The sequence below is a fragment of the Thamnophis elegans genome, chromosome 2, assembly GCF_009769535.1.
Source record: "Thamnophis elegans isolate rThaEle1 chromosome 2, rThaEle1.pri, whole genome shotgun sequence".
Lineage (NCBI taxonomy): Eukaryota > Metazoa > Chordata > Lepidosauria > Squamata > Colubridae > Thamnophis > Thamnophis elegans.
The window spans coordinates 122,202,300-122,216,465 of record NC_045542.1 but is presented as its reverse complement, the minus strand read 5'-3'; the positions used below and the strand labels follow the sequence as shown (position 1 = coordinate 122,216,465).

Below are 14,166 nucleotides of genomic sequence, written 5' to 3'. Positions count from 1 at the left end.
TAGGCATAATTCATCTTTGTGGATCTCAGAGTAATAAATCCCACAAGCTTAAACTTTGCCCAGATGGACTATTTCAGTGGCTTTTACAGTTTGACAAACTTTGTGCTACTTATTTTAATTGTCTAAAACAGGGATCAGCTACCAGCGGCTCTGGAGTCACATGTGGTCTTTCATCCCTCTGCTGCGGCTCCCAGTAGCCAGTTGGCTCCACAATTGATAGGGCTTTCGGTTAGGACAGGTAGAGAAAAAAGGACGCCGCACTAGGAGGAGACACTATGGTTGGAGAATCAGACTTCCGGTCGGCAGAGGAAAAAGGATGCTGCGCTAGGAGGAGACTCTATGGTGGGGAAACCAGTCTTCCGGTCAGCTCCAGGATTGAACGGGGGGCTTCTGGTTAGGACCTTTGTGGCTCTTTGAGTGTTTAAAGTTGCCAACCCCTGGTTTAAAAGGATGAGAATTTGCCTGAATGGACACACTACCACACAAATTTGATCAACTTGTTTTATTACAAAGATATCCCCCAGCACCTGAAGGATTTTGCCACTTCCATTAAACACCAGATAAAGGGGGAAAACACTCACAAATAACTTGACAAAGTTATAATATATATATATTACAATAAAGTTGGGCTCCCCTCAATTTCCACCTTGCAGACAACTTATTTCTTTTCAATGGCTGAAGCAAATATTTGAACAAAGAATTAAATAACAAAGCATAGGCCATCACACTTGTGCACCAAGCACACAGCTTGGAGCACCACAACTACCTCTAGTCATACTCAGGATGGGTCCTTTCAGGGTTCCTTTCAGGGGGAAAGGAAGATCAGTCATATTAGCTAAGAGCTTTCTGCTCATCCAATTATATGTAGGAACTAGGCTGGCTGTTGATGCCAAAATTATAACTTCCTGCACAGACAAAATAGCACATTTGTTAAACCTGCTTCAATTTCAATCCATTTCCCTCCTCTCATGGTAATCAGAATAGGGTCCCCCCTCCCATTCCTGAGTTTTCCTTAAGTATGTGTGTAACTGGGCAGCTCCTCGCGATTAAAAATAATAATAATTTTGAAGGAAACAAACAACTTCTGTCAAGTTAAATGTAGCCCAGCTACATTCTTAGATTTCTCTTCCACAACCAGTCTCTTGGCAAATACATGTACATTTCTTCAGTGAGCGTAACTTTTTGAAGTTCTGTTTTCAGGTCTTCTATATTCCTCTTTATTTTTGCCCTGGATAAAATCTGTATTTCAATATAGCAATATATAAAATCCATCATGACATATCAGCTCCCCAAATAATATACCAACACTAGGCATTTTGGAAAGTTATATCTGAAGTAAGGTAACTGTCAAGGACAAGATTTTGATTAAAAAACTGAAATTCACCCCACAATCAATTCAGCCTCAAAACTGTGGCAACTCCTCCCTTGTTTTTGGTGAGGTAGTGTGGTATGCTTTGAGCATTATTTGGCAGTTCATGAGCTTGGCATTGTCAAGGGCGTGTGTCGGCGTCAGTGTTTATGATGAGTTTTCATCTTCTTATACAAAACATCTACTGCCTGAAGGCAACTACCTAAGGTACCAAAGGGGAATTTTGAGAGTACTAGAACTACTGATATTCTCTCCTTCACAACAGAGAGGACAACGTAAGGGTAAAGGGAACATTTCAGGCATCAAAGTTAGCAATACGTGACACTTCGCAATGATGCTGGCAAATGCAGGACACTGCACAAAAAAGTTCCCTTCAGATAGCAATTGGAACGGAAATACATACCATTGTTTTTGTTCTAATGAAAATTAACAGTGGCCTTACATTAAACCAACTGTTATGAACTTTGGGTTTAAGCTGAGCTGAGAGTTCAGCCCTATATATACCCTTTGAACTAGCAGGGGCAGGGAAGAAAGCACATTCCTTTGGCCCTGCAGCATACGTATATTTTTCCTTCTATGGAAAATTATTCCTCAAGCAGTCCGAGGGCAGTCAGAGAATTTTCCGAGTGCAAAATCAACCTACAGGAATATCTGGGAAGTTTGGAGAAGTGGGAACATTTGCACGGATTGGTTGGTTTTCTGACTCTTGTTTGCAATGCAACAATAATCCCTTCAGCAAGGTAACAGCCGTTTTTGTGATGAGATAAAGTGCTTTCACATGCCGTGTCTATTCGGGAAGGAACTGCATTGTGGAGCCTATGAAATCTCCACCTCTTTCCAATGTTGGAGGATGGCGTGGCTATGTTACACATATAGTACAAAAATAAAAGGCACAAAATACATATAATGCAGCAAACTGTGTACAGTAAATGGATTCCCTGATATTTAAAGTACACAGAAGAAAGAGGGGCACTGTTTAGAGAGAATTCCTTTGTGGATCTGAGAGCCTTTTGAAACCTTCATTCATTATTCCCTGAGTTGTTGCTGCTTTTGTCTCAACAACCTCCATATCCTTTGGTGCGCAAAGATTTTCTCTGGGAAAATGAATGAAGTAAAAAATGGCCATTTTGAAGATGATCAGGAGGACAAATAAGTTATGGGAGCCATGCAGTGCAGATCCTCTAGTAAATTTCAAGCCGTTTAGTGGACACCACTCCAGATAGTGTAAGATGGGGGCAGATCTGCTATCAAGTTGGTTTCTTAATCATCATATACATACAGCGGGGTACTTATTGACAAACAATGACTTAGAAAGGGTGTTTCTGAAAAGACAGTGCACTGCAGAGAAGGTCACTTCTAAGCACAGGAAGAAAGTTCAGTCTGATACCTATGCTTCACTGCAGCACTCGTAAATATTGTCTTCCATAAGTGCAATCACTTGCTCAAATTTGTGCTGCAGCTGAGTACGTCTTGTGGTAGAGTTGGAGTCCAACGCATTCACTATCTGAGGAAACAAGGAATTAAACAAATGTGAGGTATTTATTTATTTATTTATTTATTTATTTATTCATTCATTCATTCATTCATTCATTCATTCATTCATGCATTCAGGCAGTGCAGTCTTATGCATGTCTACTCAAGACTTTTTCTCCAGGAAAGTGTACACTCAATGTATGTCATTCAAGTTCTTAAACTATCTACCTGTTTAAGCTGATTTCCACCCATCTTTTAGTAACATTCGGACTATTATACTTCCTTATTACTATAATGATTTATACTTGTATTTTTCAACTGTGGCAACTTCCACATATGTGGTTTTTAATTCTCAGGATTCTCCAGCAACCATAGCCATTACAAATTTGGGAAGCAGTGGTCTATAGGAATGGCTGTTGCACTTTCTTGCTAATACTCAGCTTTTGAGAAATAAACTTAATGCCTTTAGAAGATTCCAGGTAACCCTCCTATGTCATTCCATTGCGTATGCCTCCTTTTTTATTGAAGGAAAACTATTTAACGTTTTGCATCTTGCAATGTCTTTACCACTGCAGATAAGAAGGGAGGAAAAGATGAATTATTCTTGGCAAAGATGAATGATCTATTGGAATAAGCATTGTGGCTTTGAGGTGGGATGCAGAAAGCACAACTGCAGACTGTAGTTAAACTGCTCATGTAGCTGGGGAGTAAGACGGGGGGGGGGGGAACCGCAGGTCCTCCATACTTGTTGCTCAAGATTGAAATGAGGGGTCCTTGGTGCTCTCCAAGCTGGGTTGTTTTCTTGTAGACATTTCATTATTCAAACTAGATAATGTCATCAATTCTCTGATGATGTTACCGAGTTTGGATAATGAACTATCTTCAAGAAAATAACCAAGTTCGGAGAGCACCAAAGACCATAAGCCTACTTTCTATGTAAACAATGTGGATGGGTGACCACAAGTGTGGGAAAAGGAAAGCGACAAGTCTGTTGACATGGCTGTGTTGTTTCCTCTTTGTGAATGGAAATAACATTCTTTTGGTTTATTATGACATAGGTTTATAAAATATGGGTTGATACTGGTTGGAAACCTAATGTTATTGTTAAACTGCAATGTGTGATTTCCCAATTTATTTCTAATAGAAACTGTAGCTTAATAAAGCTTGGATATATTGCATGGAGCCAAAGAAAGAACTGCCAAGTACTTTTAACTTCTTAAGCACTGTACTGTACTTGCATAGGAGTAAGTTCTATTAGACTTAATATCTGAAGAGGGCTGTATAGGGAAGTATGGTTAGTGTAGCAGAATGAGAATTTTTCATTCTTATGGCAAAGTGATAGACTGCAACAACTCAGAAACTACAAGCTGCCCAATTGATCCTGGTACAAAAATGCATTTTTACACAGAATGTTAAGAACAGCTGGGCTTAGATAACAGCGCTCTAAAATTACGTCTAATACTCTTCAGATTTACCCGTTAACAGGTGTTTTCAGGTAATAAAAATAACACCAAACCCATTCTGTGTTTTTCAGTTCGTGCAAATTATTTTCATGGTATTTTAAAAGATTTTCTGTAAAAAGTCTGAGATGTAACAGTTGTGTGGGGAGGGAGAGGAAGGGAATATTGGGTATGTTTACATGAAAAGAAACTAAGAAGTACTAACTGATGCAAAGGTTTTTTCCCCCCTGAAATAACATAATCCTTAAAACTGAAAACCCATGCAAGATCTGCGTTTTGTGTAATCTTTTACTCTAAAGCTAATCTTTTACTATCTCAATGGATCTAATTATTAGAAGCATTAAATAATTTGAGTTATTAGCAATTTTCAAATCTCCTGATTATGCAAATGGATCATGGACGAGAATAATTTGGGCTCGGGTAACAATGTTATTGGTTTGCCAAAGGCCAAATTAAAAAAAAAGGAATGCATTTGGAACTAATAGGGGCAATAAAAAAGTAAACCAGGCCAAAGGGAGAAACTCCGTAAGTAAATATCTGATAAATTAATTGTATGAAGAAATAAAATGAAATTGGACACTTCCTGTAAGCAACCATGGCAAGCTGATGTTTTGCTGGCTTCTGCTGGCTAGCAACACAGCTTTTCCAAGAGGAATGGCTGCTGGATTCTGGATCTGATCTGGCATTATAGATTAACAGATTTGGAAGGGACCTTGTAGGTCATCTAGTCTAATCCACAGACCAAGCAGACCTTCTGACAAATGGCAGTTCATTCTCTTCTTGAAAGCTTCCAGTGATGAAGCACCCACAACTTCTGAAAGCAAAGCTGTTCTGTTGGTTGATTGCTCTCATTGTCAGAAAGTTCCTCCTTATTTCCATGTTGAATTTTTCATTGTTCAGTTTTCATCCATTATTCCTTGTATGGCCTTCAGGTGCTTTGGAAAATAGTTTGACTCCCCCCCCCCCTTTTCTGTGGCAACCCCTCAAATATTGGAACGCTGCTATCATGTCTCCTCTGGTCCTTCTGTTCACTAGACTAGCCATGCCCAGTTCCTGCAACCGGTCATCGTATATTTTAGCCATCATTCCCCTAATCATCTTGGTTGCTCTTTTCTGCACTCTTTCTAGAATCTCATCTTTTCTATAGTGTGATGACCAAAAATGCATGTATAATCTTTCCAGAACAGAGGGGGGGGGGAATCACTGAAATCATCCATGTGACTCCGACAGCCACCCTTTATGGAAACTGCCATTTTTATAATTGGCTTACATCAAGAATATTCTAATCCTTTCAGATAACTAAAGATCTTTTCAAATGGTTTGTTTCCAGTGTCTGATAGAGTGGCTTGTTATTGAATTGCGATGCCAAATTGATCCTGAAAGCTGCAAAAAGTTTGAAGAGGGCAAACACATCAGGAGCTGCACATTGCTCCCTCATGATCTGGATTCATATTTTGAATCCAGATCACGAGTGATAGGGATTAATACCCCTCGTGATGTTATACATTAATAATATTAATTCAGTGCGAGTTTAGATTTGGTATAGTAGTTAAGCATCACTGCAATGATACACATCGAAGTATTTCACAATGCAAACATAGTTACACTCAACCTTTGTTGCTAGAAGCTAGAAAGCCGAAAGATAAAAAATTTTTTTTTTCTATCAGATCAAGGAAATGACTCACCTGATTGCGATATCTCTTGGCATATTTATAAATCTCTGTCATGGCAACATTGGTGTTAAACTCATTCCGATATTTCTTCATGAAGAATAAAACAAACAAAGAATGTTACTTCAATGTTCACTAAATCACGGCCACCGTTTTTGACAGGAATCAATTGAGTTAGAATTGTACTTGCATTGGACAGTGCTCTATGCTGCATCAGCATAGTTGAACTCTGATTGTTTTCAAAGTCAGCTAATTAATATGTGACATACATAACTTATGAGTAATGCAGGAGAAAAAATGAAAATGCATTGTGGCCAAGGAAAATCTCCTTAGTGATTTATAGTCAAGCAATTTTTAGTTGGATTCCTGATAATACTTAATACAGCACGCTTGAACACTCTTTGACTAGAATATAAAAGCTGTTTTTAATTAGACATGAAATCAATACAAGTAGTCCTCGATTTATGACCACAATTGAGCCCAAAATTTCTGTTGCTGAGATATTTGTTAAGTGAAGTTTTGCCCCGTTTTATGACTTTTCTGGACACAGTTGTTAAATGAATCAATTCAGTTGTTACGTTAGTAACGGGTTGGTTAAGCGAATCTGACTTCCCCATTGACTTTGCTTCTCAGAAATTCACAAAAGGTGATCGTGTGACCCTGGGACACTGCAACTGTCATAAATAGGAGTCAGTTTCCAAGTGTCTGGATGTTGATCACATGGCCATGGGGATGCTACAACGGTTGTAAGTGTGAAAAACACTCACTAAATGAACTGTTGTAAATCAAGGACTATCCGTATTTTCACAATTTGTATGGGATTAAAAGTACTTGCGAAAAGGTTTGGAGAAATTGTCATAGGAGGAAAATCTGAAACTGATGCATTATCAAAGAGATATCTTACCCTGGATTCCTCTGCTAGATGGGCATTCATTTCCTGCTCACTAAGAGGTGGCATATCATGGATCTGTTTGTAATACTTCTGTACAATTTTTCTATATTCAGGAATCTCCTTAGCATATAATAATTTATTAGTAGGTGAATCCTAGAGGCAAAAATCCAGAGGGAGTCCATTATTTTTCAATGATTAATTATCATTTTTTCTTTTTTTTAAAAAAAAAGAAAAATATTTTCTGATAAAATATAAATGTATGCACTGGCAAGTTTAAAACATTGCTGCATTGAAATGAGCAGTTATCTTTGCATTAGATTCCCAATGAATATATGATTCAGTGCATGTTATAGCACGTGATAAATAAAATTAATTAAAATAGTCTCCAAACCAGTATTCCCAAAGGAATATTTAAATATAATCTAGCATTATTCCAGGAGAGTGCTAAATTTATTAGCAGAATACTATTTTTTAAAACATGTGTCACTGGATATCCCATGCTGTAACATTACACTTAATATATGCTCACTTTTATTTATATTTATACCAATGACTAATTAAAGGATTAAATTATAGCCCTCAACAAAGTGCCTCAAGGAAGTATATTAAATTCTCCAGATTCACTTCAATAACAATGCAAAACAGGTTTTTCTTGCAATTAAATCTCTGTAGCACTCAAAGGGCTATAAATCAGCATTAGGTTTCCTTGGGATCGATAAATTAGTTTGGGCTTCCTGGTGTCAGATTACCTTGAAAGCCAATATGTAAGAAGGTTGTGATAGCCAAGTACAAAAATTCAAATGGTGGTATAGGATTAGATACCTAATAAGAAAACAGGATTGGTCTTTCAACAAACCAGTCTCATATTCAGTCCATTGATAGAAGCAACAACAAAAAAAATGGTCATCCAGCAAAAAGAAGGCAAGGAGAAATAATTCTAAGTACCAAGTTTTCTAGCTCCCAGGAAATAGGTTATATACTCCTTATTGCTATGATTTTAGCAATGCCAACTCATGCATTTGAGCTTGACAATTCTGGATGTGCATTAAAAAGCATCTTATCCCAATTAGAAACCCAACATCTAAATTAGATGTCTTACTAAGCATTTGCAACTCTCTCAAGGGTCAGAAACTTATTGTAGGTTGACATGAGGCAGGAAAAAAAACTTTCTACAGACAGCCAAAAATTGCAAGTACCATATCCCAGAATTATGACTTGGGTATAATATTATTGAGTGGAAGAACAATTGAAAACATCATCCTTACTGGCCATTACGTACCTTGCCCAACTGCAGGTCAGAGATGGAACAGGCATCAATGAAGGCCTGAGCTATTACAGAAAGACAGGCATCTATGTGGTCAGTTTTGTCGATATCAAAGACAAATTGGGGATTCTTTAGAATGTTGACCCAAAATCTCAGAGGTAGGCTATAGAACAAAATTCACAGTGATAGTTATCATGTTCATTCTTACATCTTTCCATTACAAGGTGAAATAAATTAAATAACATGTCAAATGTTAGTATCTAGATTTTGATTTTGCAAGATTTTGAGTTGATGTAATTGGTCTAATGGGAATGATCTTTGACCATATTTGTTGCCTAAACATCCTTCTTTCATTTTGGATTCTAACTTTTCTATTTTTGTTAAATATAGGGATTAATCTGTAACTTCTATAAAAGTTGATTCTATAATGCAAAAATATCACCCCTAGTCCTTCTTTTCACTAAACTAGACATAACCAATTCCAGTTCTTTATATGTTTAAGCTTACAGTCCCCTAATCATCTTTGTTGCTCTTCTCTTAGAGTCTCTACATCCTTTTTACATTGTGGCGATCAAAACTGGATGCAGTATTTGAATAACTTAGAATTTGTCTGGTGGGAGTTTGAAAAGCATTGAGCTGCAGTTCTGCAGTTATTTCCTGCTCTCTTTACGTTTTCCTCTCATTCATTCTACATATGCTTCCTCCTTAGAAACTACCGTGGGAATCAAAGGCGCTTGTTTAGAAGTAGACCTGTATAAGACAGAAATGATGGAAATTCTTTTCCGAACCTGTTGGTTTTCCAAATGTGCAATGTGTCTGGGTCAGAGATTCCCCGTTTCTCTGCTTGCTCTTCCAAGAAATCAAAGAAATATTTAATTGCCAAAGGTGGCCTGTCATCTTGGATACTCAGAATGGCTCTGAATAAATCATCCAGGAATTTTTGCAGTGTGCCCTAAAGAATGAAAATATTCAACTTGCATTAAGAAAGGACCAACAATGATGACTAAAATATTAATAAGCTTTAACTATTTTTCAGACTAAGTTTAAGAAATCTGAAATAATATGATTGAGTGAAGAGGGAGGAATCTTTCGTGAGAGTTGGGATAATTTTCTGTATACTGAAGTAATTAGTTTTAGTTAGCATTTAATCCTTTTTGGCACTAAGATTCTCCTTCTCTGGTTCTGGAATCTAAGAGCACATCTGTGATTGTTCTGTGTGGTAAACAGTGGGAAAAACTATAGACCCCTGGCAATTCTGTGATCTCGCCTCCAATTATGAATCACAAAGCACTGGAATTACAGACTGGCTTCTAGCCAACATCTGTGTCCAAGTCCATTAAAAGCATTAGCAGTGATACTCTATGGTTCCCCCCCCCCCCAAGTAGATGGGACTCTTCACCATTGTTGCAGTAGATAACTACGTTTTTCTTGAGTATAAAAGGCATAACATGAAGAAATACTATCATATTTTCCATTCCAGTTATTTTAATAACAAAATAAGAAACTGAACTTATATGCATTTGTAAAAACACTTTGCTTTTTAAAAATATAAATGAACTGTTAGTTTTGATTTTGTTTTGTAGCAGTTGTTTTACTGTAATACTATATTTATGCTATGCTATTTATATTGAATTTTTAAGATTTATTTCTGTTTTTTCTAGCAAATTGATCTTTATGTTGTGCTATGTGTTGGAAAAATTAATGTTTACTGCTAACTGCTTTGGGTATTGATTATTATAGAAATATGACACATAAATAGACCATTGGACCAGAGGTCTAACTTAGCTGAATAAATAATGTGGTGTAGAATAAAGGTTTTAGTCAGCACATATTTGTTAATCTACATATGATATGTAGTTTAGGATCAAAAGGAGAAAGCTTAATCCTTCATTCAATCACTTTATCTGCTTAATACAAAAAGCTGTAAGTTAAAGAAATCAAACATTAACAAAAACACAATGGCTAGAGAAATAATTAAATTTGTCTCTTTCAAAGTCACTTCTGTCTATAATTATGATTTGCAATTTTATCGCAGTCAACAGTAATAAATGTGAAACTCTGTATAACCCTCAAAGCAGTCATGATATATAGATTCACTATGCCCAAAACTTAGTAACACATCATAAAACAATACTCAAGATGAAAACAGCAGGTAAAAATCTAATGCAATATGTAAACAATGTTAGAATATAACCCAGTATCACAAAATTAGAAAATAATGAAATATCCTAATGTCTTTTTTATTTACAAATCTTATAAAATGTGGATTTTTATAAGCACAGTAATCTGAGTTAACTTAATCCAAAAATATAATAATTAAAAATATTAATGGACTTAACGAGTTCAATGAAATATACTCTTTACTCACATTGCACTCATGTCAGAAGCATTGAGGTGCTTCCGTGTTGAAATAATTAGCTGGTGACATCACTGTTGTCCAGGCAAAGCCCAATTGGGGGCTCCTTTCATTTCCCTAGCAGGAGCTGGAGCAAAGGACAGGAGCTCACTCTGCCCCATGGCAGCACATGGGTGTCAAACACAGGCTTGTTGTTTGTTAATCCAAAATCCTAACCTGGTGAGCCACCAGGCTCCTTTCTAAATGTAATTTACCAAGATTATGCATGAAATTAAACTACATTTATTCTTTACTAAATGCCATTTAATTTCATGCACACTTATCTAAAATACAAGTTTCATGAAATGTAGTAATAAAGCTTTATTTACAGAAACAAATGTACAAAATTGCACTACAAAATTTCATTTTTAATCATAAGGATAGCTATTTTCTCATGTAATGTAAAACACAGGGTAATTCAGAGTTAATTTTAGTTGAACTTGATTTTGTTAGTCAGTTGGAACATTTGTAATATGCCAAAGGAGACATCTGGGATCAATAATTTCATACCAAGAATACTTGTATATCAATCTTTTCACTCAATGCTCCTCTAATGTCCTACCTTTGTGGAAAGCAATCTGGTTAGGTAGATTTCAGGAAGAACTTTTTTCCTATGACTTTGTCGATACGATTTTTTATGTTCATTTAGTTCATCTGTGGGAAGGACCTGAACAATGGCCAAACAATAATAACAATAAAGAACAAATCCACTCACCAACGGATGATGTACGATTACAAAGGTTTTGTTAAATAATATAACAGCTGACTACAAGGCATTAATTTTTTTAAAAAGGAGAAAGATTACTTCTTTATGCTACAACCAGAGCAATGAGATTATGAACAATGGAACAATATTAAATATAATTTATACTATTGCCAGCTATATTGGCTGTTTCCTCCTCCTTTCCTTTCCCTTCTCTCTTTCAGTGAATGGAGAATTTTGCAGTAGATTCAGTTTACAATGAATTCGGCTGTTTAAAACATCAGTTACATACAACAATTCTTTCCCTTTTGATAATTGGCAATCATCAGGAAGATAAAATATGTTAGAAATACATGCAAGATTATGACAGAGACTACATTAAAAAAAATGAATGCATTCCTTCTCTCTACCAAATTTGTGTGTTCAATTATTATCCTATTACACAAACAACTCAAGAACCCTAAGGGTCTAAACTGTCCCCTCCCCAATGAGTCTGATCCTAGGCCAATAAACTGAATGGATGACAAATTTATCGCTCTGCATACACTGTGCATATGGAAAGCATTCTTATATTTGCCTTTACAATAAACCATGTACAGCCTTACTGTCTTTACATTATACATTACTAAACTGTAAGGCAAGAGAAAGGGGGGAAGCTTGTTTCACTAGGAACAGACTTGGTTATAGTTACATTGGGCCAGGCCTGCTTCTCAACCATCGAATTATTTTTTGTAATTCTTTTCTCAGCTTTGTCTAAATTTCTGATTTGGCTATGACTTCATTTTTCTACATACCATGTCAGTCAGACATTTTTTTAGATAGCTATTGTGTGGGGATCCTTTTCTTGGATAGCTATTTTGTACAGAGAATGCAGCTGAGGGAGAAAAACTTCCTCTCTAAGAAAAATCTGTCTGGCCCACCTAGAATGGCAACGTGGATATCCTTTGGAACAGAGTACTCACCAAATGAAAGTATTTTTCAGTGTCCAAGTCTTTTACTGAGGGAAAAAAAGGAGAAAAGCAAAGGAGAATTTGCTTAGTGTACAATTTTGCATGGTTTTTTTTCAAGAGTAAAAGATACCTATTACTGAAGATGATCCGCATGTCAGCTTATTGAATTCAAACATGAACCTGAGCACCATTATTCCATGAAAGATTAACGGAGTCAAATAATTTTTACTTGGCTTCTAAAAGGTTTTTTTTAAATAGTTTGAGATCTAAATGCATGAGCCTGAGATAGGAATGTATATTGGATTCCAGTTTTGCTTTTCAATTTCTAAGCTTATGTCTATTATGGCTGCCTTTTATCACTGAATATTTATCAGTTCCTTGAAAACCACTTAAATAGATTTTTAGAAAGAATCAGATTACCTCTGATAACTAAAAGGAGTCTAATCAATTCTTCCACCTGCAGTTAGTTACATATCTAGAGTAGAAGTTTGATCAGAGAAAAAAGTAAATCAAGCCAACTTTTTGTTATCGGGTTTATGAGTACACATTTAATATAAATATTAATATTAAATGTTTATTGAATCTAATATTATTTATATTAGGCTTCAGCCATAGAAACACAGTAAGAAATGGATTCAGTACAGGAAAAAAAATAATGCAAGAGTACACTTCCACACATGCTCTAGCAACAGGATATTTATATCTACTCATTTACAGCAAAAATTATCCAAAATACTTGAAACACATTTATACTGTGTGTGGTCACTGCAAGCTGTGAGTGAATTGCTTATATTAGCAATACAAATAAACAGAGGATTGCTGCTCATTTCATTACCTTATGCCAGATACAAACAATGAAAGACACAATGAGTTCTGGAGCCAAAGAGGCTTTTTTTTTTTTTTTGGTGCTTCCCATGAGGTAGAGAGGAGATCTCTGTTGGAGGAGGAAATTCAAAAATGGGGTTTTATCCTGAGCCTCTCTACTATTCTCTGCAGTTGATTCTTTCTGACACTGTAAATCCCCAGGATCAGGCAAGCTTTAAAATGATATAGTAAAGATTGAAGAGGGAAATTGTTTTGCCCGTGTGAAGGAAAATGTTGGGTAAAAATTATGGATTACACCATAAGAATACTTTCATGTCTGGCTGGATAGACAGACAGACAGACAGACAAGCACGCATGCGCACATACACACACCCATTCTTTTTGTTCACATATTTTATTTTCTAGGGGAAAACAAAATAGCACTACATAGTTGCTATGTTCCTCTTCACAGGTGACTTTTGAAATTTGCCATCAATAGGTTTGGGGCAGGGGTGGGTTCCGGCAGAGGCTATTGCCGGTTCGCTCAGGGACACACCATGAGCGCATGCACAGTACAACTAAAATAAAAACAAGATGGGAACCAGGAGAACCGGTTCGGGGGCGTGACAGACTTGGGTAGCTGCCAGTTCCAGCAACCCAGGCTGCCAAGGTACTACCGGTTCGACAAACCGGGCCAAACCGGTAAGAATCCACCATTGGTTTGTGCCGTTCCAGTACCAATTTGGTCAGCTCCAATTCCATAGTGCTGTGGTGACTGCCAAAAACTTGACCTGCTTAGTGGTGAACCACTTATCTAGCTAAAAGCCACTCTTGTCAAGCATCTGAACTTGACTGAGATTGACGGCTGATGTGTCACAATAGAAAAGACAGCCATTGAAGAACAAGGGTCAAGAAGCACGCTATTTAGAAAAAGGAAAGAAAATGACCTCATAACATCCAGTCTGATGACCAGAGTTATATTGTATTTATGGATGGCTCCAGGCCTGGGTCTCCTTATAGCTCTGCCAAAATACTGTTTGCTGCTCTTTGGACATCCATATACATATTTTTTTTTCTGTCCCTCAGATTGCTGGCTGCTATTCAAAAAAAGTCATGCACTGCAGTGAACAGGGCGCTAAGTGTCTCTGTTCTGTCTTTCTTTTGTCTAGCCATCAATCCTACTCAG

The 14,166-nt window shown here is 36.7% G+C and overlaps 1 protein-coding gene across 1 annotated transcript in view; it reads right to left on the bottom strand.

Annotated features, from left to right (window-relative positions):
* Positions 1–1,200: 1,200 nt before the first annotated feature.
* The window catches only part of PLXND1 (plexin D1), a 165,032-nt gene continuing 152,066 nt past the window's right edge, over positions 1,201–14,166 (bottom strand). The window contains exons 30-36 of the mRNA XM_032210671.1: positions 12,189–12,223; positions 11,086–11,190; positions 8,917–9,080; positions 8,144–8,291; positions 6,877–7,017; positions 5,988–6,062; positions 1,201–2,873 (exon numbers count right to left, since the gene is read on the bottom strand). Of these exons, the coding sequence (XP_032066562.1) occupies positions 2,757–2,873; positions 5,988–6,062; positions 6,877–7,017; positions 8,144–8,291; positions 8,917–9,080; positions 11,086–11,190; positions 12,189–12,223 (785 nt within the window). The 3' untranslated portion in view covers positions 1,201–2,756. The remainder of the gene's footprint in view (positions 2,874–5,987; positions 6,063–6,876; positions 7,018–8,143; positions 8,292–8,916; positions 9,081–11,085; positions 11,191–12,188; positions 12,224–14,166) is intronic.